Below are 22,305 nucleotides of genomic sequence, written 5' to 3' on the forward strand. Positions count from 1 at the left end.
TCCAGAGTAGGCTTTCCTCTAGGGTAGTGTTTCTCAATCCTTTTCATTATTGTCCTGACTAAAAAGCCTTTTAGACACTTTCTCTCCTAACCACTCCCTCCCCCAATTAAATTTTAATACCAAAATATACTGTGTTACTCTTTATGAACTGGGGCCCTTGGGAGAGTCACAGACCATTTTAATACCTAAGAATTGTTTCTGCATCCTCTCCTGAAGAATCCCATTTTTGCTCCTTAGGAAAACTATCGCCCTGTTGAGGATTGCACGCTCTAGAGTATTCTTGTGGCCCCAAGTTGCAGTCTTCCTCCTAGCTCAACTGGATAGATAGGTTTTAATGAGGTTTAATGAGATCTCTGCATTTTCTGCATGTAATTTCCCCCCAGTGGGTTGTCCCCTATTACCTGTTGTGTTCTGAATCCCATGCCGGCTGCTTTCTAGTAAGCTTGACGTAGTCTCATTTTGCGCATGCGGAGGACTCCGGGACCGCAGGGAACACGCACCTGGACTTCCCGTGCTCCCTCTGAGCTCCGGTTCCAAGTGCTTCACCTGCTCCAGTCTGGTCTCTGCTGCCTCGGCAGAGTGGGACTACGTGCTCTGTTTGATTTAGCTTGTGCTGCTGTCGAAATTGCCCCCTGGCGCGGGCGGGGCGGGGGAGTGGGAGTTCACGGGGTCCCCGGTCTCCCAGTCCTGGGTGCCCGCTCTCCAGCACCTGAATCAAGTCGCCTCATCCCCACCCCGACTCCGTGGTTGGTTGTGGCAAGAGAGCTAGTTCGGAAGCGGATACTTCATCCCGGCTTGGAGAGCGATCAGCCGGCCTCCACGCAGTACATCACCTTAAGTAAGAAAAGTTCAGCTGCCTCCAAGACGATCGTTGTTAAAAGCCAATGAAGAGCTTTATTTACTTTATGTGTTGAGACAGTTTAATTTTTCCAGGGTCTCTTTATGTTAATTTGGCCAGTATACATAATGAACCACTTAGAACTAAATGAGAGTAATAGCTAGAATGGAGAGTGTTTGATACTGTTGTTATAATACTGATGTTTTAAGAGAAGGAAAATTTTTAAATAAAAATCTTTGCTTTTTTTTTTTTTTTTTTTATTGTAGAAAACTCAGAAAAAGAAGATGTTTTCCGGCAAAAGGAAGAAATCAAGAAGTGAAGCCATAGACTCAGGTACAGAATAGTGTTTTATACTTTGTCAGTCATTCAAGAATTTCATTTTAAAAACCTATTTTTTTGTTGTTAAGATAGTAAATTGTAAGTCCATAAAATTGCTACTTTAAAAAGCTGAAAATATGAGACTTTGTAGTAACTGATTTTTTCCAACACCTATCATGAAAATTTTCAACCTACAACAAAGGTGAAAGAATCTTACGGTATGTATTTATACACCTAGATTTTACTGTTATACCTCCTTTTATCACCTTAATTTTTCATCACACAGTCTGTATTCTTTTGATACATCATGTAGCATATACTCTTCTGTATAGGCTTTTTCTAGTCAGCATAACTTTTTTGAGATTGACTCTGTACTTTTTTATCGATGCAAATAAAAGTTTATTGAAAAATGGGTGGAAAACCATTTTGTCCCTCTCCTACAGTTCTTTAAAGGAGAAGTCCTTTATGTTTAGAAAGTTTGTAAAGTATGGAAAGGAAGACAAAAATCACCCATAACCCAAAAAGAGCCGCCATGCTTTTTGTTTGGTCTCTACTCTTCAAGCCTTTTGTCGCACTTTCTCCCCCGAAATGGGATCATATGTTTAAGTATTCTACAATCCATCTTAACGAACGCATGACCTTTCATCCACAGAGGTACCAGAACTTAATGTCTTACAACACACGACTGAGACTAAATCACATCGAGTAACCGTTACGTGTGCTAGAAGTGGCCTATTAGGTAAATTAAAATTAAGGAATCACAGGTAACCAAAAAGAGCTCTATTACCAGTAGTGTTGGGTAACAACAGACTGTTACATAAAAGGTACAACAAGGTAGTTAAGAGTCAGCAGTACTTCAGACTCTTTCAGTAGAAACAAGGAGACAGCAGTTAGAGTGACAGTGTAGACAGGATCTGTGAGACTCTGCACCAGGATAGGAAGTGAGTCATGCCTCCCCTTACGTGCCTCTTCAGCTGAAGCTATTTTTGGCCATTTGGTAGGACAGTTTTTTTTGTGTGGGGCTTTCAGGACCCTGGACCTAGAGCCAAAAGATTGATAATCAGTATATTAAATTGACTTATCTTCATATTCTAGATACGTCCGACCGTGTTCATATTTGGTGTCTAAAAGGAAAGAAAGCCAGTGATCTCATGGAATTAGATGTTGTTTTGTCTGCATTTGAGAAAACCATCCTAGAGTATAAGTAAGTCTTCTGATGTTGTGATACATGCACCTCATACATTGTCCTTAAAGCACGACTTGTGCTTTTGTCGAAAGCATGGCTTTTCACACCTCGTGTTTTCATCATCGCGTAGTTTTACATATATTTACATTTCCGTTATAAGTTTTTCTTTAATCCTGTGAATTATTTAGTAGTATGTTTTTATACGCCCAAATACGTGACTTCTTTGTATTTATCTTACATCTTAAATATGTTGTGGGAAAATTTGACTGGTGATATTTTTTGTCATTTTGAGGCTTTCTTCGTGGCCTAGCACATAATCTGGGGACTCTAATTCATGGGTTTATGTAGACTCTCTAATTATTGGATCTGTGTAGAATCCATATTTTTCTTGATTCTTTTAATCAATTTATGCTGTATATACTTAGAGACTATTTTGTTAGGACATCGTGTTTAAAATTGCTCTGTCTCATAGATGAAACATTTTATACTTCTCTAGTACCCTCTCCATTCCTAAAAACTTTTTTTTTTTTTTTTTGGCTTAAAATCTAGTTTATCTGATACTACTGTTGTGTCACTGGATTTCTTTTGCTGGCATTTGCCAGAATTTGCATAGCCTTTGTCTGACCCTAAAAAAATTTTAATAAGAAATATTAAGCTTTAAATCCAGTGTGTCTGTCTTTGTTGACTTCAATACATTTACATGTATTATAATTATCAATACATTTAGAAGAATGTGTTGATATATTATTTTGATTTCTTAGATTTTTTTCTCCTTTTTGAGGTTTTTAATTCTAACTTTTGTTAAAAATAGAATTTTTAACTCCTCACTAATAAAAACTTTCACCTCTCCCTTCCCCTACCCAAAAATCCATCATATTTATAATACCTAGAGATTTTTAATTCTGGGGTAAGATATACAAATGTTTTCTCTTTCCGTTTTCAAGATAATAAACTTTATTAAGGTATTTATCTGATCACCTTTATTTCATATATTTCTTGTAACAACCTCTGGATATGTCTCTTAGTTAAGTGCTTCATCCAGCACTTTTAGGTGTGGCTCTTTATGTTGTAAAATTTCTAAATCCTTCTGATTATTTTGGTCGTGACTTTGAACTTGAAAGACTGTTTAGCTGGATATACTATTCTAGGTTCTAAATCATTTCCTTAAATACTCTGGAGTACTATTCCTTCGTCTTCTAGTGTTGGTTTGGAAAATTTGGTGTTTGTCAAAGTCTTATTTATATGTGCTGTGTTCTTTCTCTCTATAAGCTTTTAGAATATTTGGTCTTTGATATTCTTAAATTTCACTATATGGGGCCTGACCTTTTGGATCTAAGGTTCTTCTTTTTTTAATTCCAAAATATATTTTTGTCCTCTATTCTATCCTGCCCTTTGCTTTTTCTAGACTTCCTCAATCCTGAAACTAGAAATTTGCTAACTTATTTCTGTGATATATCCATTATGCTATTTATCCCAGCTACTGAGTTCTTAAATTTAGCCCTGAGTTTTTAACTAACATTTCTATTTGGTTCTCTTTTATGTCTTACGTTGCTGCTGTCCTCTTTAGAATATTTATTAGGCTAAAGTCAAATTACTGAGTCATCTATTATGAGATACCTGCTTCTGTTACAATTTCTGATCTGATAGTTTGTTTTCTCTGACACAGTCGTGTTCCTCCAGTGCGTTATTCCCCAGCCTATGAGCTTATTTACCCCTGCCCCAGTCAGCTTCTTTGTCAGACAGTGTGTATAAGGGAAGACCGAGTCTTGATCCCTGGGTTCCTGGGAGTGCAAGGGATGGGGGTAGATGAGGCGTAGGTGGGAAGCCTCAGTCACTTATCCCCCAAAGTAACCTGTCAGGTCAGGACTTAGCCTTGCCCTCCAGACATAAGTAGTGTGAAGAGCAGATACGCTCCTCACACGATCATTTTCCAGCCCTGGGGGTTTGGTGGGGGAAGGCGGAGGAGGCAGCTGCCCAGACTTAGTCTCCTCGTTTCTCTCCAGGCCCCACAAGCACAGCCCAGCTTTGACTCTTGCAAGACGCAGACAGAGGTCTGATTGGCTGCAGCAGTTAGGGAAGCGCGGCTTGTGAGAATCATGCGGGGGAAGAAGCAGGAGCCAACCTTGACAGCTCCTTTCCTGCCCTGGGTCACAGCCACCACACATTCTAAACACCTCTTCCTCTCACCTCGGGGATTTTCACAGCTCAACCCATTTTGAGAGGGGATTTTCGCTCTGGGGTTCTCATGGGGTTGATCTCAGGGAAAGGAGCCGGCCTGTCATGCTAACTCATCATTATCATTGTAGGAATTATCTGTTTTACTCTTCTGTACTTACTGTATGTGTTAAAGCCAGTTTGCTGTTAAAATTGGTACAGAAGGTCTCTTACCATACCCAAGACCATCTTGACTGTGTTACCCTTTTCCCATTCATACATCTCTTCTAAAGGAAGAAGAGACTTACTATAGATTTCTGATGTTGTGGCCAAATGGCAGTATCTTGAATTTTAGCATAATATATTTTTGATGTAATTAATGATTTAGGGGGCGCCTGGGTGGCTCAGCTGGTTAAGCTTCTGACTTCGACGCAGGTCATGATCTCATAGTTTGTGAGTTCAAGCCCCACACCGGGTTCTCTGCTATCAGCATGGAGCCCCTTCAGATCCTTGGTCTCCCTCTCTCTCTGCCCACCTCCCTCCCCCCGCCTGCTTGTTTTTTCTCTCCACCTCAAAACATGAACTTAAAAAAAAAATGATTTAGGGGTGCCTGGGTGGCTCAGTCAGTTGAGCATCCGATTCTTGATGTCGGCTCAGGTCGTGATCCCATGGTCATGGGATCGAGCCCAGCATCGGGCTCCGTGCTGAACTTGGAGCCTGCCAAGATTCTCTCTCTCCCTCTGCCCCTCCCCACCCCACTCAAAAGAAAAAAAAATTTAGAAGAGGTATAGTATTTTTGTTAGACTTTTTTTTTTTCGTTAAATAGGCTCCATGCCCAGCATGGCCTTGAACTCATGACTCTGAGATCAAGAGTCAGATGCTCCACCAGCTGAGCCAGCTAGGCACCCCACAGACTTTTAAAATGATAAAATACCCTTGTGTTTCTGTCATACCCAGTGAATCTTGTTTTAGTTTCCTGGTATAAAGTATTCTCGACCACGTGAAAAGTTGTGTTTTCTCAGAGTCAAGCTAACTATTTGAGGGTCTTCTATTTTTAATACTCATCTGGAACTCACACATGAATAGTTTGTTAAAAGACTTACTGATTGATTGTAAGCAGTTTGCCAATGTACATATACCTAGGGAAGTATGCCATGAAATGCAAACATTACAAACTTAGGCTATTCTAGAACTGATTCAATTAGTTATTTGTAGCGAAGTGACCAGATTTTTAGGGCACTAGAATTTGAAAGAGCTGTGTCCGACTCTTGTATGTAGACCATCACCATTTTCAGTGGTACAGTCTACCAATTTATCAACATTATAAGCCATATGCAGAAAGGCCTAACCGGTTTTCCTGATTTTTTATGTTTTTAACATCTTAAAATCATGATTTCATATTTATATTAGAAATACTTTTTTTTTTAAAGCTGGAGCTGATGTATTTTTTTAATTATAAAATTTATCATCTTAACCATTTTTAAGTGTATAAATTCAGTAGTGTTAAGTATATTCATATTGTCGTGCAACAAATATCCGGAGCTTTTTCCTCTTGCAAAACTACCCATTAAACAATTTCCCATTTCCCCGTCTCTGCAGCCCCTAGCAACCTACTTACTGTTTCTATGCGTAACTACATTCGATACCTCACGAGTGGAATCACACGGTATTTTTCTTTTTGTGACCAGTTGATTTCACGTGGCCTCATGTTCTCAAAGCTTATCCATATTGTAGCACATAACAGGATTTCCTTTTTTAGGGCTGACTAATCTTTTATTGTATGAATATAGCACACTTTTCTTTATCCATTCATCCACCTGCCTCTTGACTGTTGTGAATAATGCTAAAATGAACATGGGTGTGCAAATGTCTCTTTAAGATCCTGTTCGCAGTTCCTTTGGATCTGTCCCCAGAAGTGGGATTGCTGGGCCATAGGGTTTATACTTTTTGAGGAAGCTCCTTCCTGTTTACTGTCATAGCTGCACTGTTTTACAGTCGCACCCACGGTGCACAGTGTTCCAGTTTCTCTGCCTTCTCACCAATACATGTCATCTCTTTTACTTATGGTGGCCATCCTGATGTATGTGAGGTGACAGCTCACTCTGGTTTTGACTTGCATTTCCCCGATGATTTGTCTTGCATTTCACCTTTTTATTTTATTTTATTTTATTTTATTTTATTTATTTATTTTTTCAATCTATGAAATTTATTGTCAAATTGGTTTCCATACAACACCCAGTGCTCATCCCAAAAGGTGCCCTCCTCAATACCCATCACCCACCCTCCCCGCCCTCCCACCCCCCATCAACCCTCAGTTTGTTCTCAGTTTTTAAGAGTCTCTTATGCTTTGGCTCTCTCCCACTCTAACCTCTTTTTTTTTTTCTTCCTTCCCCTCCCCCATGGGTTTCTGTTAAGTTTCTCAGGATCCACATAAGAGTGAAACCATATGGTATCTGTCTTTCTCTGTATGGCTTATTTCACTTAGCATCACACTCTCCAGTTCCATCCACGTTGCTACAAAGGGCCAGATTTCGTTCTTTCTCATTGCCACGTAGTATTCCATTGTGTATATAAACCACAATTTCTTTATCCATTCATCAGTTGATGGACATTTAGGCTCTTTCCATAATTTGGCTATTGTTGAGGGTGCTGCTATAAACATTGGGGTCCAGGTGCCCCTATGCATCAGTACTCCCGTATCCCTTGGGTAAATTCCTAGCAGTGCTACTGCTGGGTCATAGGGTAGGTCTATTTTTAATTTTCTGAGGAACCTCCACACTGCTTTCCAGAGCAGCTGCACCAATTTGCATTCCCACCAACAGTGCAAGAGGGTTCCCGTTTCTCCACATCCTCTCCGGCATCTATAGTCTCCTGATTTGTTCATTTTGGCCACTCTGACTGGCGTGAGGTGATATCTGAGTGTGGTTTTGATGTGTATTTCCCTGATAAGGAGCGACGTTGGACATCTTTTCATGTGCCTGTTGGCCATCCGGATGTCTTCTTTAGAGAAGTGTCTATTCATGTTTTCTGCCCATTTCTTCACTGGATTATTTGTTTTTCGGGTGTGGAGTTTGGTGAGCTCTTTATAGATTTTGCATACTAGCCCTTTGTCCCATATGTCATTTGCAAATATCTTTTCCCATTCCGTTGGTTGCCTTTTAGTTTTGTTGGTTGTTTCCTTTGCTGTGCAGCTTTTTATCTTCATAAGGTCCCAGTAATTCATTTTTGCTTTTAATTCCCTTGCCTTTGGGGATGTGTCGAGTAAGAGATTGCTACGGCTGAGGTCAGAGAGGTCTTTTCCTGCTTTCTCCTCTAGGGTTTTGATGGTTTCCTGTCTCACATTCAGGTCCTTTATCCATTTTCACCTTTTTATATGCTTGTTGGCCATTTATATACTCTTTTTTTTTTTTTTGAAAAGTGTTCAGATCCTCTGCCCTTTTTAAAATTTGAGTTATTTTGGTGTTGAGTTGTAGGAGTTCTTTATGTATTCTGGATATTACCCCTTATCAGACATACGGTTTGAAAATATTGTTTGTGATTCCTTGGGTTACCTTTATACTCTGTTGATTGTTTCCTTTGCCACATAGAAGTTTTGAAGTTTGATGTCGCATTTTGTCTATTCTTGCTTTTGTTGCCTGTGGCTTTGGTATCGTATCCAAGAAATCCAAGGCTAATGTCATAAAGTTTTTCCCCTGTGTTTTCTCAGCTGTTTTGTAGTTTCAAATCTTACATTTAGGTCTTTAATCCATTTTAAGTTAACTTTTGTACAAGGTAAGGGTCCATCTTCATTCTTTTGGATGTGGATATCCAGTTTTCCCAGCACCATTTGTTGAAGAGATTTTTCTTTCCCCATTGGGTAGCCTTGGCATCCTTGTTGAAAATTATGTGACCATATATGTGATGGTTTATCATTGAGTTTTCTCTTCTCTTTCATTGGTCTGTATGTCTGTCTTTATGCCAGTACTGTAATGTTTAGATTACAGTAGCTTTGTGATGTTTTGTACTTAGGAAGTGTGAGGCCTTCACTGGTTTTCTTTCTCAAGATTGTTTTGGCTGCTTGGTGTCCTTTGATATTATGTATGAAGTTCAGGATTTTTTTTTCTATTTCTGCAAAAAATGCCATTGGGAATTTGGTAATTATTGCATTGAGTCTATAGTTTGCTTTGGGTAGTACGGACATTTTAATAGTATGAAAATTAAATCTTCCAGTCCATGAACATAGGAGGTCTTTCTCTTTATTTGTATCTCCAGTTTCTTTTAACAATGTTTTATAGTTTTTAGTGTATAAATACCTTACCTCCTTAAGTTTGTTTGTAAGTATTTTATTCTTTTTGATGCTATTGTAAATGGGATTGTTTTCTTAATTACCTTTTTGGATTGTTCATTGTTGATACATAGCAATGCAACTGTTCTTTGTTGATTTTTGTATCCTGCAATCCTGCTGAATTTGTTTATTCTAACAGTGTGTGTGTGTGTGTGTGTGTAATCTTCAGGATTTTCTACATATAAAATTATGTCCTCTGTGAACAGAGATCATTTTACTTCTTCCTTTCCAATTTGGATACATTTATTTCTTCTTCTTACCTAATTGCTTTGGCTAGCATTCTCAGTCCTGTGTTGAATAGAAATGGCAAGAGAGGCATCTCCATTTTGTTCCTGATCTGAGAGCAGTAACTTTTAACTTTTCACCACTGAATATGATGTTAGCTGTAGGCTTTTAATATATGGCCTTTATTACATTGATGTGATTTCCTTCTATTCCTAGTTTGCTGAGAGTTTTTATCATGAAAGGTGTTGAATTTTGTCAAATGCTCTTTCTGTATCAATTGAGATGAGCATGAGGCTTTTGTCCTTCATTCTGTTATTGTGTTATGTTGATTGTGTTTCATTTGTTGAACTATCCTTGCATTCCAGGCATAAATACCACTTTCTTGTGATGTATAATCACTTAAGTGTGTTATTGAATTCCCTTTACTAGTATTATGTTGGGGAGTTTTGCATCCATAATCAAGGATATTGCTTTCTAGTTTTCTTTTCTTGTAGTATCTTTGTCTGATTTTGGTAGCAAGGTGATGCCAGCCTCATAAAATAAGTTTGTAAGTGTTTCCCCCCTCTTAAAGTTTTTGGAAGAGTTTGAGAAAGATTAATGTTCATTCTTCAAATATTTGGTAGAATTCTTCAGTGAAGTCATCTGGTTTGTGGGCCTTAATTTGGAGGATTTTGATTAGTGATTCAATCTCCTTACTAGCTATAGGTTTGAACATACTTTTTATTGCTTCTTGATTCAGTCTTTGTGGGTTTTATGTTCTTAGAAGTTTATGCATTCCTTCGTGGTTACCTAATTGGTGGGCTTATAATTGTTCATAGTAGTCTCTTATGATCCTTTTTATTTCTGTAGCATCAGTTGTAATGCCTCCCCTTTCATTTTTTGCGTCTTTTCCCTTTTGTATTAGTCTAAGGATTTGTCAGTTTTATTGATCTTTTAAAAAAACTCTTAGTTTCATTAATTTTTTTCCTATTTTTCATTTCATTTATTTTTGCTGTAATCTTTACTGTTCTGTCTTATGCTGTTGTTTAGTTTGATCTTCCTTTTCTAGTTCCTTGAGGTGTAAAGTTAGGTTGTTGACTTGAGATATTTCTTCTTCTTTAATGTAGGTATTTACTGCTATCAGCTTCTCTTTTAGTACTTCCTTGGCTGCATCCCGTAAGTGTTGGTGCATTATGTTTTTGTCTTCATTTGTTCCAAGATATTTTCCAATTTCCCTTGTATTTCTTGTTTGAATGATTCGTTGTTCAAGACTATGTTGTTTAATTTCCACATATTTGTGAGTTTTCCAGTTTTCCTTTTGTTGTTGATTTCTAGTTTTATTCCACGGTGGTCTGAGAAGATACTTGGTATGATTTCAATCATATTAAATTGGTTCAGACTTATTTCATCATCTAACATGATCTGTCTTGGAGAATATTCTGTGTGCCTATCAGAAGAATGTATATTCTGTTCTTACTGGGTGGAATGTTCTATGTAGGTTTGTTGGATCCATTTGGTTTATAGTGTTGTTCAAATCTCGTTTCCTTATTGAGCTTCTGTTTGATCTGTTATTGAAAGTGAGGTATTGAAATCACCTATATTACTGTTACTGCCTATTTTCCCTTTCAGTTCTGTTAACTCATATATGTGGGTGCTCCAGTGTTGGGTGCATATATATTTATAACTCTTCTATATTCCTGGTGAATTGACACTTTTTTGACTTAAAGTATAATTTGTCCAATGTAAGTATGGTCACCACCGTTCTCTTTTTGTTATCATTGGATGGAATATCTTTTCCATATTCAGCCTGTGTATTTCCTTATACCTAACTAGAATCTTTTATAGACAGCATATAGTTGGATCCTTTTTTTAAAATCCAGTCAGCCACTCAGTGGCTTTTGATTGGGGGGACTCCTGATAGTGATTGACTTATTTTACTACTAAATTTTGTTTTCTCTAAGTCTTATAGTTATTTTGTCTCTTTTCCTCTCTTAAAGCCTTCCTTTGTGTTTTGTTGATTTCTTTTTTGTAGTGATGTGCCTTGATTCTATTTTCTTCTGTGCTTCTGTTGAGTGATTGTGTGTGTGTGTGTGTGTGCGCGTGGCACACACGTGCACTTACACAAACGGGAATGGCATAAATCATCTTATAGCAGTCTGCTTTAAAATGGTAACAACTTAGGTATGCCTGGGTGGCTCAGTCAGTTAAGTATCCGACTCTTGATTTCATCTCAGGTCTTGATCTCGTGGTTGTGAGTTCAAGCCCTGCATTGGGCTCTGCACTGAGCATGAAGTCTACTTAAAATAAATGAATTCGTTAATGAAAGAAAGAAAGAATAAAAACTTAACCTCAATCACCTAAAAAACTCTACTTCTTTATGTCTCCCTCCCCCACCATATGGGGATAACACTTTGTTACTGATGTTGCAGGTTTCACCTTCTTACATATTTTTTTAAGTTTTTATGTATTTATCTTGAAAGAGACAGAGACAGTGTAAGTAGCGGAGGGGAAAAGAGAGGGAGAGAGAGAATCCCAAGCAGGGTCCACACTATCAGTGCAGAGCCTGATGCGGGACTCAAACTCACAAAACCATGAGATTACGACCTGAGCAGAAATCAAGAGTCGGACGCTTAACCAACTGAGCCACCCAGGTGCCCCTCACCTTCTTAGAGTTTTAACCATTGACACAGTTTCATGTTATTTTTATGCTTATAGCTTTTAAAATCTATTATCAGTATGAAGAGTGATTTATGCAGCACTATCCAGTATTATGGGGTTCTGTATCCATCTGTATATATACCTTTAGCAGACCTTTCTATTTTCATATGCCTGTGTGTTACTGTATTGTGCCCTTTTGTTTAAACTTGAAAGGTTCCCCTTAGTAATTCTTACGAGGCAGTTCTAGTGATGATGAACCCACTCAGCCTTTGTTTAGCTGGAAAGTCTTTACTTCTCCTTAATTGTTGAAGTACAGTTCTGCCAGGTACGGTATTCTGGTTGGCACTTCTCCTTCAGTGCTTTGTAGGTACCGTGCCACCTTCTGTTCTTCAGTGTCTCTGCTGAGAAATCCGTTGGTGGTGTTGTGGGAGCTCCCTTGTACATGACAAGGTGCTTTTCTCTTGCTACTTTCAAGATTCTGTTTTTGCCTTTGAATTTTGACAGTTTGAATATAATGTGTGTCAGTGTGGGCCCCTTTGGGTTCCTCTTAGGTGGGGGCTTTTTGAGCTTTCTGAATTTGGGTGTCCATTTTCATCCTCAGATTTGCTGAGTTTGGGGCCATTCTTCAAATAAGTTCTCTGCTCCCCATAATGCACATTTTGGTGTGTTGAATGTTTTCTATAAATCCCACATGCTTTTTTCCATTTTATTCTTTTTTTCTTTTTGTTCTTCTGATTGATAATTTCAAATGAGTCATCCACAAGTTTCCCATTTCTTTCCTCAGCCTGATCAAATCTGCTGTGAACACGCCTAGTGAATTTTTCAATTCAGTTACCTTATTCAGTTCCAGAACTTGTTTGGTTCTTTTTATAGGTTCTCTTGGTTGATACTCTCATGCATCATTTTCCCGATTTAGTTTATTCACATGTGTTCTCTTGTAGCACATTGAACTTCACTAAGGTGATCATTTTTTAGTTCTTTGTTAGCAAATTCATAGATCTCCACTTCTTTCTTTAGGTTCTGTTTCTGGGGATTTTTCCCCCCACTTATTTGGGTTATGTTTTCTTGTTTCTTCTAGTGCCTTGTTATTTTTTGCTGTGTTGTGTACATTTAAAAAGCAGCCACCTCTCCTGGTCTTTACATACCGGCTTTGTACAGGCTTTGTACCTTCACCAGTCAGCCTGGGCAGTCCCTCAGTTCTGGTGGTCCCTCAGTCCTTTCTGAGAGATGTATCTTTGGGCTTGTGCATGTGATTTGCCAACTGGAGAGATTTGCTTCTTTCTTTCTTAGGAATCTGTAATCTCCGAAGACTAGAGCTCTCTGCAACAGGCTGCTGAGCTCTTTTTTGGTCTCTGTGACCAAAGGCATCCAAACTATTTCGGTTCCCACCATTGTCATACTTCAGGTGACACAGAAACCATTCCAAATGATGGATAACGTTCTTGCTCTTCTCTTCCCCCCCCCCCCCCGCAACCAAAAGGGAAGGCATGAGCTGGGCCATTTTTCCTGATCCCCTGTCCGCAGCATTGCCAGTTCTGTCGCTGTAGAAAGCCATTGGACTTTGTTCTCCACGGCAGTCAGGCATCTGAAGTATGCTGGTTCCGTTAGCGTTCCAAATCAGGCGAGGTGGAAAGGTGTCCCTTGGGCAGCCCCCCGAAAAGCCATGACATTGGACATACGTTCCACTCTTCTCTTTCTTTCCCAAGGGAGAAACCACGCACGGAGCTTCTTGGCTCAACCAAGCTGTGCTGGCTTGGGAGAAGGGCTGTTGAAGTTGATAGGAGACAGCTTTTCTCACCTGTTTCAGTATGACTGTTCTTGACTTAGAACTTGCCTGCGACTTAATTGGTTTCTGAAATTGTCACAAGGCTTTTTTGGCCATATATAGTTATTAAGTTGGTTTCCCTGTGGGGGAGTCTGGTGTGGGGGGCTTCCTATTCCACTATCTTGCCGATGTTACTAGACATACCTTTTAACAGTCTTGATGAGAACTTCTACAGAGATCTATATTCAGACATACGGGCCTTCTCTTGTGTAGCGCTTAGCTCGGTCCCCTTCTTCTGAGGGACTTTGCCTCCTCATGGATTTCCCCCAAGAAAGAAACCATTTTGTAACGACCTGTCACTCATACCAGGTATTTATTACTTCCGGCGGAAAGCACACACTCACACTCCAGTATCCTTCTGCGCCGAGGCAGCGTCGGGGCTTAGCTGCTGTCCCGCTGCCGCATAGCACTGTGGCTCTGCCGTTCGGCCATGAGCGCGCCGAACTGGGAGACTCGGAGGCTTTTGTCCTGATGACGGACCGGAACCACTTTGTGTGGGTGAGCTTTGTAAGTGTTTGAGGGGCCAGACTTGTGGCTACCAGTCCGGCTGGCTTCTTGCCGCCTGTTGGCTAGTCCGGACGTGTGGCACGATTATCCCTCTGGTTGTCAGCGGGCAGGGAGGGTCTGGCTTGCCGGTCATCCGATGACCACACTAGTGGCAGGACAGTAAAGGGTGAACACGGGCCTTGAGCCTTTCCTGCGTCTCACGCCTTCACCTGTGGGCGTGGCTCGTATCCGGAAGTTCAGGTAACCATGTCCCTGAAGGTTTAGGGGAAAATATTTGCTGTTCTTTTTTGCTGAGACTCTGTCCGGTATTTTTTTTTCTTTTTTTAGCCTGAGAAAAGGCTGCACGCTAGCCAGGCCGTCTTCTTCGGAACGGTATATGCCAAATCGTGGTTTGTTGATGTGCTAAGCAAATGAAACACACCTTTCAGAATCCTTTGTATGATACCTAGTGTGATCCTTTTTTTTTTTTTCCTGCTGTAGACAAAAAGTAGAATCTAAAATCTGTAAGGAAGCCATCAAAAAATTTCATGCTCATATGGAAGAAGAACTCCTCAAAATGGTAAGCTCACAGACCATAAGTTTGTCGGTCTGAATTGTTTTTGCCAGTCGCGGGGCAGCATACAGTTAGTTATCTAAGAAAAGATTGCAGCGTGGTAAAGAACTCACTCGAACTATTCGTGTTTCACATGTGGTCTTTAAATGTGATATCTGGTAAGTTAATAAACATTTTAATTTTGGAAAACACACAAATATGTATTTTTTTTCTTTTGTGCAGCTTAAAGACATCCAGACGTCGAAAACCCTGAAAAGGAAGAACACAAAGGTATATCCCTCGTGTGATTAGAAGCACACGGTCATATAGAACTCTGGCATGTGCAGGGTTAAGAAAAGCCGTGACTCCTTCGATTTTATGAGCTTCAGTTTGTAGATGTTTTTTTTAGTCCGGCTTGTATCGGGTTGATCTTGTGGTTGGGTCCTACTAATGCGTGCTAAGGGATGGGGATCCTAACTTGCCTAAAATGGCCATCAAGCCCAAAATGACACTTACAAGGTATTAAGTTGTTACTAGTTATTAAGTATTAAGTAATATATATGTATTGCTTTTGTGGCTGTCAAAGAAGTAAAACCTTATGGAATAAAGAACTGTCCCATGTCCCACGTAGAGGGATAGCCTGGGAAGAATACAGCATTAAGGGTTAGACGACCTCAGTTCTCGTCCTGGTTCTGCTGTTTTGATGTCGTACCACCTTCTTGCAAACTCTAGCACTAGGTGTGTGAGGAGAAGCAAGCCCATGAACACCAGTGTGCGGTTGGACCAGATGACCTCTGAGCTCTAAGCCTGCAGGAATCCAGGACTGAAGAGCAGCCCCCTCTACATTTCTAATAGAAATAGACTTGAAATGTATATTCATTTCAGTGATTACAAGCCTTTGTTGTTTTTTTTTCCCCTCAGTTTTATTTTCTTATCGGTCAATTCCGCATGGCTTCCAAGCCCCTGGGAATGGTCCAGCCGTGGATCTGGTAGTCACTAAAGGTGATGGCTGAGATAATAAAATTTGTTCTGTGGAAGTATTCTTTCTTAGATACAGGTTGTATCAGGACACTCTCCTGCTTCAGTATTTCCCTAGTGTACCCAGATAAAATCCAGACTCCTTACCCAGTAGCTCACAGGGTAGTAAGATCTGGCCCCCACTTCCTCCTCAGAGTTGTCCTGGGGTAGATACCCTATTTCCCAGAGTTCCCTGTTCTTTTTCTCCATAGCACATGACAGGTTGTAGTTACCTGCTCTTCATATGTAATGTCTGTCTTCCTCTTAGACCGAAGCTCCGCGAGGGGGAGGATGCAGTCTCTTTCCCACTGTTTTTCTAGACTCTGGTACAGTGTACATAGCGGTGCTCAAACACTGAGGGAGTTATTTTAACAAATTATTGTATTACTTTAGATTATTTCAGATATTGAGAAGAAAAGGCAGCGTTTGCTCGAACTCCAGGATGAACTGCTCCGGTAAGATAATGTCAGACTCCTCTGAGAACTTAGCTGCAAGGATTGAATCACAGTACATCACTTGGGGCTGTGAAAATCTGCCGTATTACCTTGAAATCCCAGGTTTTCTTTGTGCCCGGAAGCTCAGTGAAGGTAGGTTATGTGGCTGAGTAGAAGCTTTTAGCAAAGAAGAGTTCAGCCTTCATCTGTCTGCTATCAGCTCTCTCAACTCCAGCCCGAGAGGTGGCCCAGTTACAGATGAAGCGCATGGACTTTGGCACGAGACTGCCTGGGTTCGAATCCAGGGTCTGCCACTTACTGGCTGTGCAACCTCCCGGTGCCTCAGCGCCTCCTTGGTAAACGAGCACAATACCTGCCCCTCCCGGGGTGTTCAGAGAATTCGGTGAATAAATAAACACCACGTGCCTCGCAGTGGCCGGCATTCAGTAAGTGCTGCGTAAGTGTTAACGGCTTGTGTTCGTGTTCTTGTTGGCGTAGCCCTCCTGTGAACCCGTCCCCACGTGTGGGGCCGGGAACACAGTCGGGGCTGTCCCCATGTGTGGCTACGAGGCCTGGGGTTTGCTGCCGCCGACAGTCAACCAGCTCGTAGTTGTGGGTGGTCTTCTGTGCGACGGGACCGTCGTGTGAGCTGAGGGCTGTGGGAGAGCAGTGGCCAGAGAAGCAGATCTCCTCTCTGCTCTTTGTAGGCGTTTTAAAATAGGGCGAGAAAGTGGTATTATCGGAAAAGATGGCCTACAATTATAGTACCAAGTTTTAAAGGAGAGAATGCCAGAAGTCTAGGAGAGGGTGGGATTGGGTGTCCAGCTCACTGTTCTCCAGTCCAGTCTGTGGGCAGGTGCTGGCCCTTGGCGGAGCGTCTGCTCACTCAGGCCCAAAGAAAATAGCACTTAAGCTTCCTGTGCGTGCCGCTCACTGTCTGAAATGCTTTATGTATTACCTCCTTATCGTGGTCCTGGGAGGTGGGTTATTATGGCAGGATAGTGAGAACCAGACCTCTTACAGACCAGCGCCGCTGGTTCCTTTTCTAGATACAATTCTAGAAGTCGAAAAGTATGTCTTGAGAAGGCATAGAAACCTGCGGTGTATCGTTATTCTAACTTCACGTGTGGAAAACCCCAAGGCCGAGGGAGGTAACCTACCCCCAGTCCCACCCCCAGGAAGTCGGGGCCAGGATCTCATGGGTACAGACTGCCTCTGCACCCCGCCCTCCTGCCCCAGCCAGCTTGCCCACAGTGCTGCATTTGTTCAGCAGACACCACTGTGAAAAAGTAACTCTAATATCCTTTTAGAAAAATCCTTTTATCTTTGAGAGAATAAAAAAATCGGCAGCCTCCTCCCCCGCCTTTATTTGTCCATAAAATCCAAGTTACAGTTTTTACTTTCCAGGGTAAGAAAGAAGACACTGAAAGATATAGTGGTTTACCTATACATTTTCCATCCAGGCACTTGGATGATTTTTCCACTGGTTTTATTGGATATTGGAAAATGGACAAGGCTGTGATGAGGGGAAGGGGCGAAGGAAAGGCCTTTTTCCCTGCCGTTGCTGTTGACCCGCGCGGCCTCTCTCCTCCCACCTGAGGCTATGACTCGTTAACCAAACTGTCTTAATTCAGTGGTTCCCAACAATATGACTGGACGGGTTTTAGGATTTAGAAGACCTCTTCGTCTGTGGATGTCATTTCTAATTCTTCATCGTGTACTGTGTTTCAGAGTTTTGTCTGTATTTTAAATTGAAATCTAGACTCTGTCCCACATTCGTAATTTCAGAACTGAAGATACCTGTAAAGATCTAGCCCCCCCTCACAGCATGGTCTTACCTCGCTCTGTCTACCTGCGTCCTCAGTCTCCTACACCCTGGGCTGTTACACTTCATTACGTGCCATTCATACGTGGGGAAATATTTTCTGTTGTTGTAGGTTAGAGCCACAGATGAAACGACTACAAATAAAATACGTCGAGCTTGAGGAGAGAAAATCTTCCCTTAGGAATGCAGCGTGTTTCTTATCTAACTTAAAACAGCTTCATCGAGATTATTCAGATACTCGAGAGAAAGAACCACATGCAAAAGAAACGGTAACATTGATTTTTCTTTTTCACTGTGATTGAGAAGAGAGGGCATTTGCCTGTTGAGGATTAGCAGCTCTGAGGAGAAAGGTGGATGCAACATTACAGTCGGCCTGCAGAGCTGCATTAGACTTCACTTCTAAATTGAGGTTTTTTACACGAATCTAAAAGCCTTAAGCTTGTTTGTGTATTAGATACGGACATGGAATGCTTTTCAATTACTGTTTTCTGTGCCCACACACACTTGGCCCAAAGCTTGGAGTTGGGGATTTGGTTACTAACTTGGAGACATCCTGAGCACTGAATTTGAGCATAACTGGTGAAAACAGATGTGGCAACTGTACTTAGCTTGGAATACATGAGTGTACCAACCTGTCCTGTGTTTGCCCCGTGGGCCTTCTGTACTCTCGCAGCATCTGTCTTCCTTTAGGGAAAGTAGGTATTTGGGTTTATGTCCTACTTCTTTTCCTAAACCAGAAATCTAACACCAAATGTTAGTTCTTCTCTCTCTCTCTCCTCCCTGAGAGCAGGCGCCCCATGGTAGCTTGAACACAGCAGGCTCTCAAATATCTGTGAAATTGAATTCCCCAGTAATAGGGTACGTGATAGTCTAGAAACAACTGCATTATTAGGCGGGTGGTAGCAATCGTCTGATGGCTTTTCTGCTCAAAGCTGCTCTTTTCATTACTAAGAAAAACCCCTTGAAAACGTGATTTTAAACAAACTGTCATAAGTGTGACAGACTGGAAGAGGACTTTAGTCACTCATCCTTAGATACAAGTTACAACATGGAGCCTGGCTTAGTCATTTCAAAATCACGAGTTTATGTTGGGTTGTCTAATTTTGTCTTCAGTTTTTCTACGTGATTAATTTTTCCCTCATGAACTTTCATGGGCCTGGTATTTTCATTCCATTAGTTCTTCCAGGAAAAGTCCATCTGCCTTATAGTTTTCTGGGTTTAAAGCCAGCATGAGATCAAGCAGACTTGCCCAAACCCAGTCTCAATCTGTACCAGGAAGTGATTTTGTTGTACATGATTTAGATGCCACAGTTCTTGGAACTTTTTCCGGGATGAGATCAGCCTAAAACTTTCTAGAGAGGGGTCCCTTGTAACCTTACTAATTATGCCCTAAGGAAAAGGACTAAACCTTTTCCTGATCATAATGGTCCTAGTTTGAAAAATGAAAGTAGTGGAAAGCTCTATTCAGCAAGGAGCTGTATAACAGACAGGGTTATAAAAGTTTGTTATACTTAATCCAAATAATTTGCTTTCGACAGTATGATTCATCCAGCCTTCCAGCTCTGTTAGTTCAGGCAAGAACCCTTTTAGGAGCTGAGACCCATCTGCAAAACATCAACCATCAATTAGAGAAGCTCCTTGACCGGAAATGAAGCCAGCCGACTAAAACATGCCGAATAGAAGGATCAGTCAGTCCCCTGCTGCAGCCTGTGGTCTTCCGATCCATACTTTTGTAAATAAAAACTCCCTGAAAAGTTAACTTGTCTACTTGTTTGGGCTGGTTTGTCACCAAAATTTAGTACTTTGTTCATGGTCCTTTAATTTGACTGCATTAAGTGGCAACAGTGTGATTAGTTATCTAATGTCTTGAGTAACAAGACTTAAAACGTTGACACCTGATCAGAGGCGGACAGAAAGCTCTGCCCTGAGTAGCACAGGGAGGTGTTCTAAGACGGGCGCCGAAGACCCTGAACTCCCCTCCTCCGCTGGCCACGCGGAGTCTGCACCTACATAGAGAGCAGCTCCTCCTGCACCACTGAGGACTGATGGAACAGCTTCTGCACGATGCTAGAGGGACACCTTCCCCACCCCCAAGTGCTGGCCGGCAGCAGGGAGGAATAGCACTGAGGCCTACATGCACGCTCGCCAGTCCTGGGGCACAGCAAAAAAAAAAAAAAAAAAAAAAAACAGAAACCCAAAACATCGATTTAAAGGACAAATGGACTGTAAGCAAAGGAAACGCACTTATTAAGCTTAGCACATCCACCAAGCTGCTGAAGAACTGCTAAAACTCTCTGGGGCCGAAGGGCTGATGGGCACCATTGTTCACTCTCCCTTCCACCTTGACGGCCAGACAGGAGCCGGGCCCAGGCACTCCACTCTTCTGAGGACTGGCCCAGTGAGCCCGGGGCCTCCAGCCCACAGCGGTTCCAGTGCAGGCCTGCACCTGCCCCAGCCGCCCCACCGGCACCGCCTCGGCACCACGTGCAACCGGACCCCCTCAGCCTGGGGCCACTCCGGCCCCAGCCATCTCCCTGGAGAACATGGACACCCTGGCCTGTGCCTACTGCCGCAGTCCTGCCAGGGCACAGGGCACCCCGGGGCCGCCCAGCCAGCCTCAGCTGTCCCGCCAAGAACTCTAAGTGACTATCGTTTGGAAATAGACTGCTGTAGGGGCACCTGGATGGCTCAGTCGGTTAAACATCCAGACTTCAGCTCAGGGCATGATCTCGCGGTTCGTGAGTTCGAGCCCTGCCGCAAGATCATGACCTGCATCGCATCTGAGCTGTCAGCACGGAGCCTGCTTCAGATCCCGTGTCTGCCTCCCTCTCTGCCCCTCCCCTGCTCGCACTCTCTCTCACAAAAATAAACATTAAAAAAACTTTCAAATAGACTGCTATATATGTAGATCAATACATACAAACCTCACGATAACCACAAACCAAAAACCTCTAAGACAGCGAAAAGAACCTAAACACTAAAGAAAACCATCAAACCACAAGGGAAGAGACGAAGAGAAAGTACAGAGAAGCACAAAAACAACCAGAAAACAATTAACAAAATGGCAATAAGTACATACCTATTGATAATTAAAAGTGAATGGACTAATGCTCCAGTCATAAGACACAGTGTAGCTAAATGGATCAAGGAAGTGACCCATGTATGTGCTGCCTATACTTCAGACCTAAACACAAAGTGAAGGGATGGAAAAAGATATTCCATGCAAAGGGAATGAAAAGTGATACTTCTATTAACTAAAATGGACTTTAAACTATAACAAAAGATAAGGGCATTACATTATGACTCAGGGTCAATACAAGAAGAGGATATATAACATTTATAAACATCTATATACCCAACCCAGAAGCACCTAAACACATAAAGCAAATGTTAACAAAGGGAGAAATTGACAATATAATAATAGTATGGGACTTTAATACCCCCACTTAAACTAATGGATTGAACAGAAAGACAAAACCAATAAGGAAACATTGGCCTTACCACATTAAACCAGATGGACTTAATATATACAGAACATTTCATTGCAAAACTATAGAATACACATTCTTTTCAAGTGCACATGGAGTATTCCCCAAGAAATAAATAGGGAAACAAATCCTATTAACCACATTCTCCGATTACAACAGTATAAAACTAGAAACCAGTTACAAGAAGAAAACTTGAAAAAATACAAACACAGAGCATAAACAGCATGCTACTGAACAATAAAGAAATCAAAGGAAATTAAAAAATACCATGGGACAATAAAAATGGAAACAACTTTCCAAAAATCTGGGACACAACAAAAGCAGTTCTAAGAGGGAATTTCATACGGATACAGGCCCACCTCAAGAAACAAAACTCCCAAGTCATCGAACTTTATACCTAAAGGAACTAGAAAAAGACCAAGCAAAGCCCAAAGTTAGCAGAAGGAAGGAAATAATAAAGAGCAGAGGGAAAAATAAATGAAATAGAGACTAAACCAACAACAACAACAAAAACAATTAAAAAAGATCAGTGAAAGTGAAGCTGGTTCTTTTAAAAGATAAAAATTAATAAATCTCTAGCCAGACTCATTAAGAAAAAGAGAGGGCTCAAATGAATAAAGTCAGAAATGGAAGAGGAGAGGGTACAACTGACATCACGGAAATTCAAAGGCTCATGAGATTACTATGAATAATTATACACCAACAAATTGGACAACCTACAAGTGGATAAATTCCTAGGACACACAATCTTCTAAGACTGAATCACTAAGAAATAGAAAATCTGAATATATCAATTACAAGTAATGAAACAATCAGTAATTTAACTCCTCCCCCCCAAAAAGTCCCAAGACCAAGTGGCTTCACAGGTGAATTCTACCAAACATTTAAAGAAGTAGTACCTGTTCTTCTCAAATTGTTCCAAAAACTTGAAGGAATGCTTCCAAATTCATTTTACGAGGCCAGCATAAACTGAGGACCAAAACGAAAGACCATTA

General features: G+C 41.2%; 1 protein-coding gene across 2 annotated transcripts in view; it reads left to right on the top strand.

Annotated features, from left to right (window-relative positions):
• Nucleotides 1–19,581, top strand: part of CENPU (centromere protein U) — a 43,070-nt gene extending 23,489 nt beyond the window's left edge. For both annotated transcript variants that reach the window (XM_049632572.1, XM_049632571.1), the window contains exons 7-13: nucleotides 1,105–1,171; nucleotides 2,252–2,360; nucleotides 14,495–14,573; nucleotides 14,790–14,837; nucleotides 15,957–16,018; nucleotides 17,935–18,091; nucleotides 19,361–19,581. In XM_049632572.1, the coding sequence (XP_049488529.1) occupies nucleotides 1,105–1,171; nucleotides 2,252–2,360; nucleotides 14,495–14,573; nucleotides 14,790–14,837; nucleotides 15,957–16,018; nucleotides 17,935–18,091; nucleotides 19,361–19,474 (636 nt within the window). In that variant the 3' untranslated portion in view covers nucleotides 19,475–19,581. The remainder of the gene's footprint in view (nucleotides 1–1,104; nucleotides 1,172–2,251; nucleotides 2,361–14,494; nucleotides 14,574–14,789; nucleotides 14,838–15,956; nucleotides 16,019–17,934; nucleotides 18,092–19,360) is intronic.
• Nucleotides 19,582–22,305: the final 2,724 nt, after the last annotated feature.

Source organism: Panthera uncia, chromosome B1 (genome assembly GCF_023721935.1).
Source record: "Panthera uncia isolate 11264 chromosome B1, Puncia_PCG_1.0, whole genome shotgun sequence".
Classification (NCBI taxonomy): Eukaryota; Metazoa; Chordata; class Mammalia; order Carnivora; family Felidae; genus Panthera; species Panthera uncia.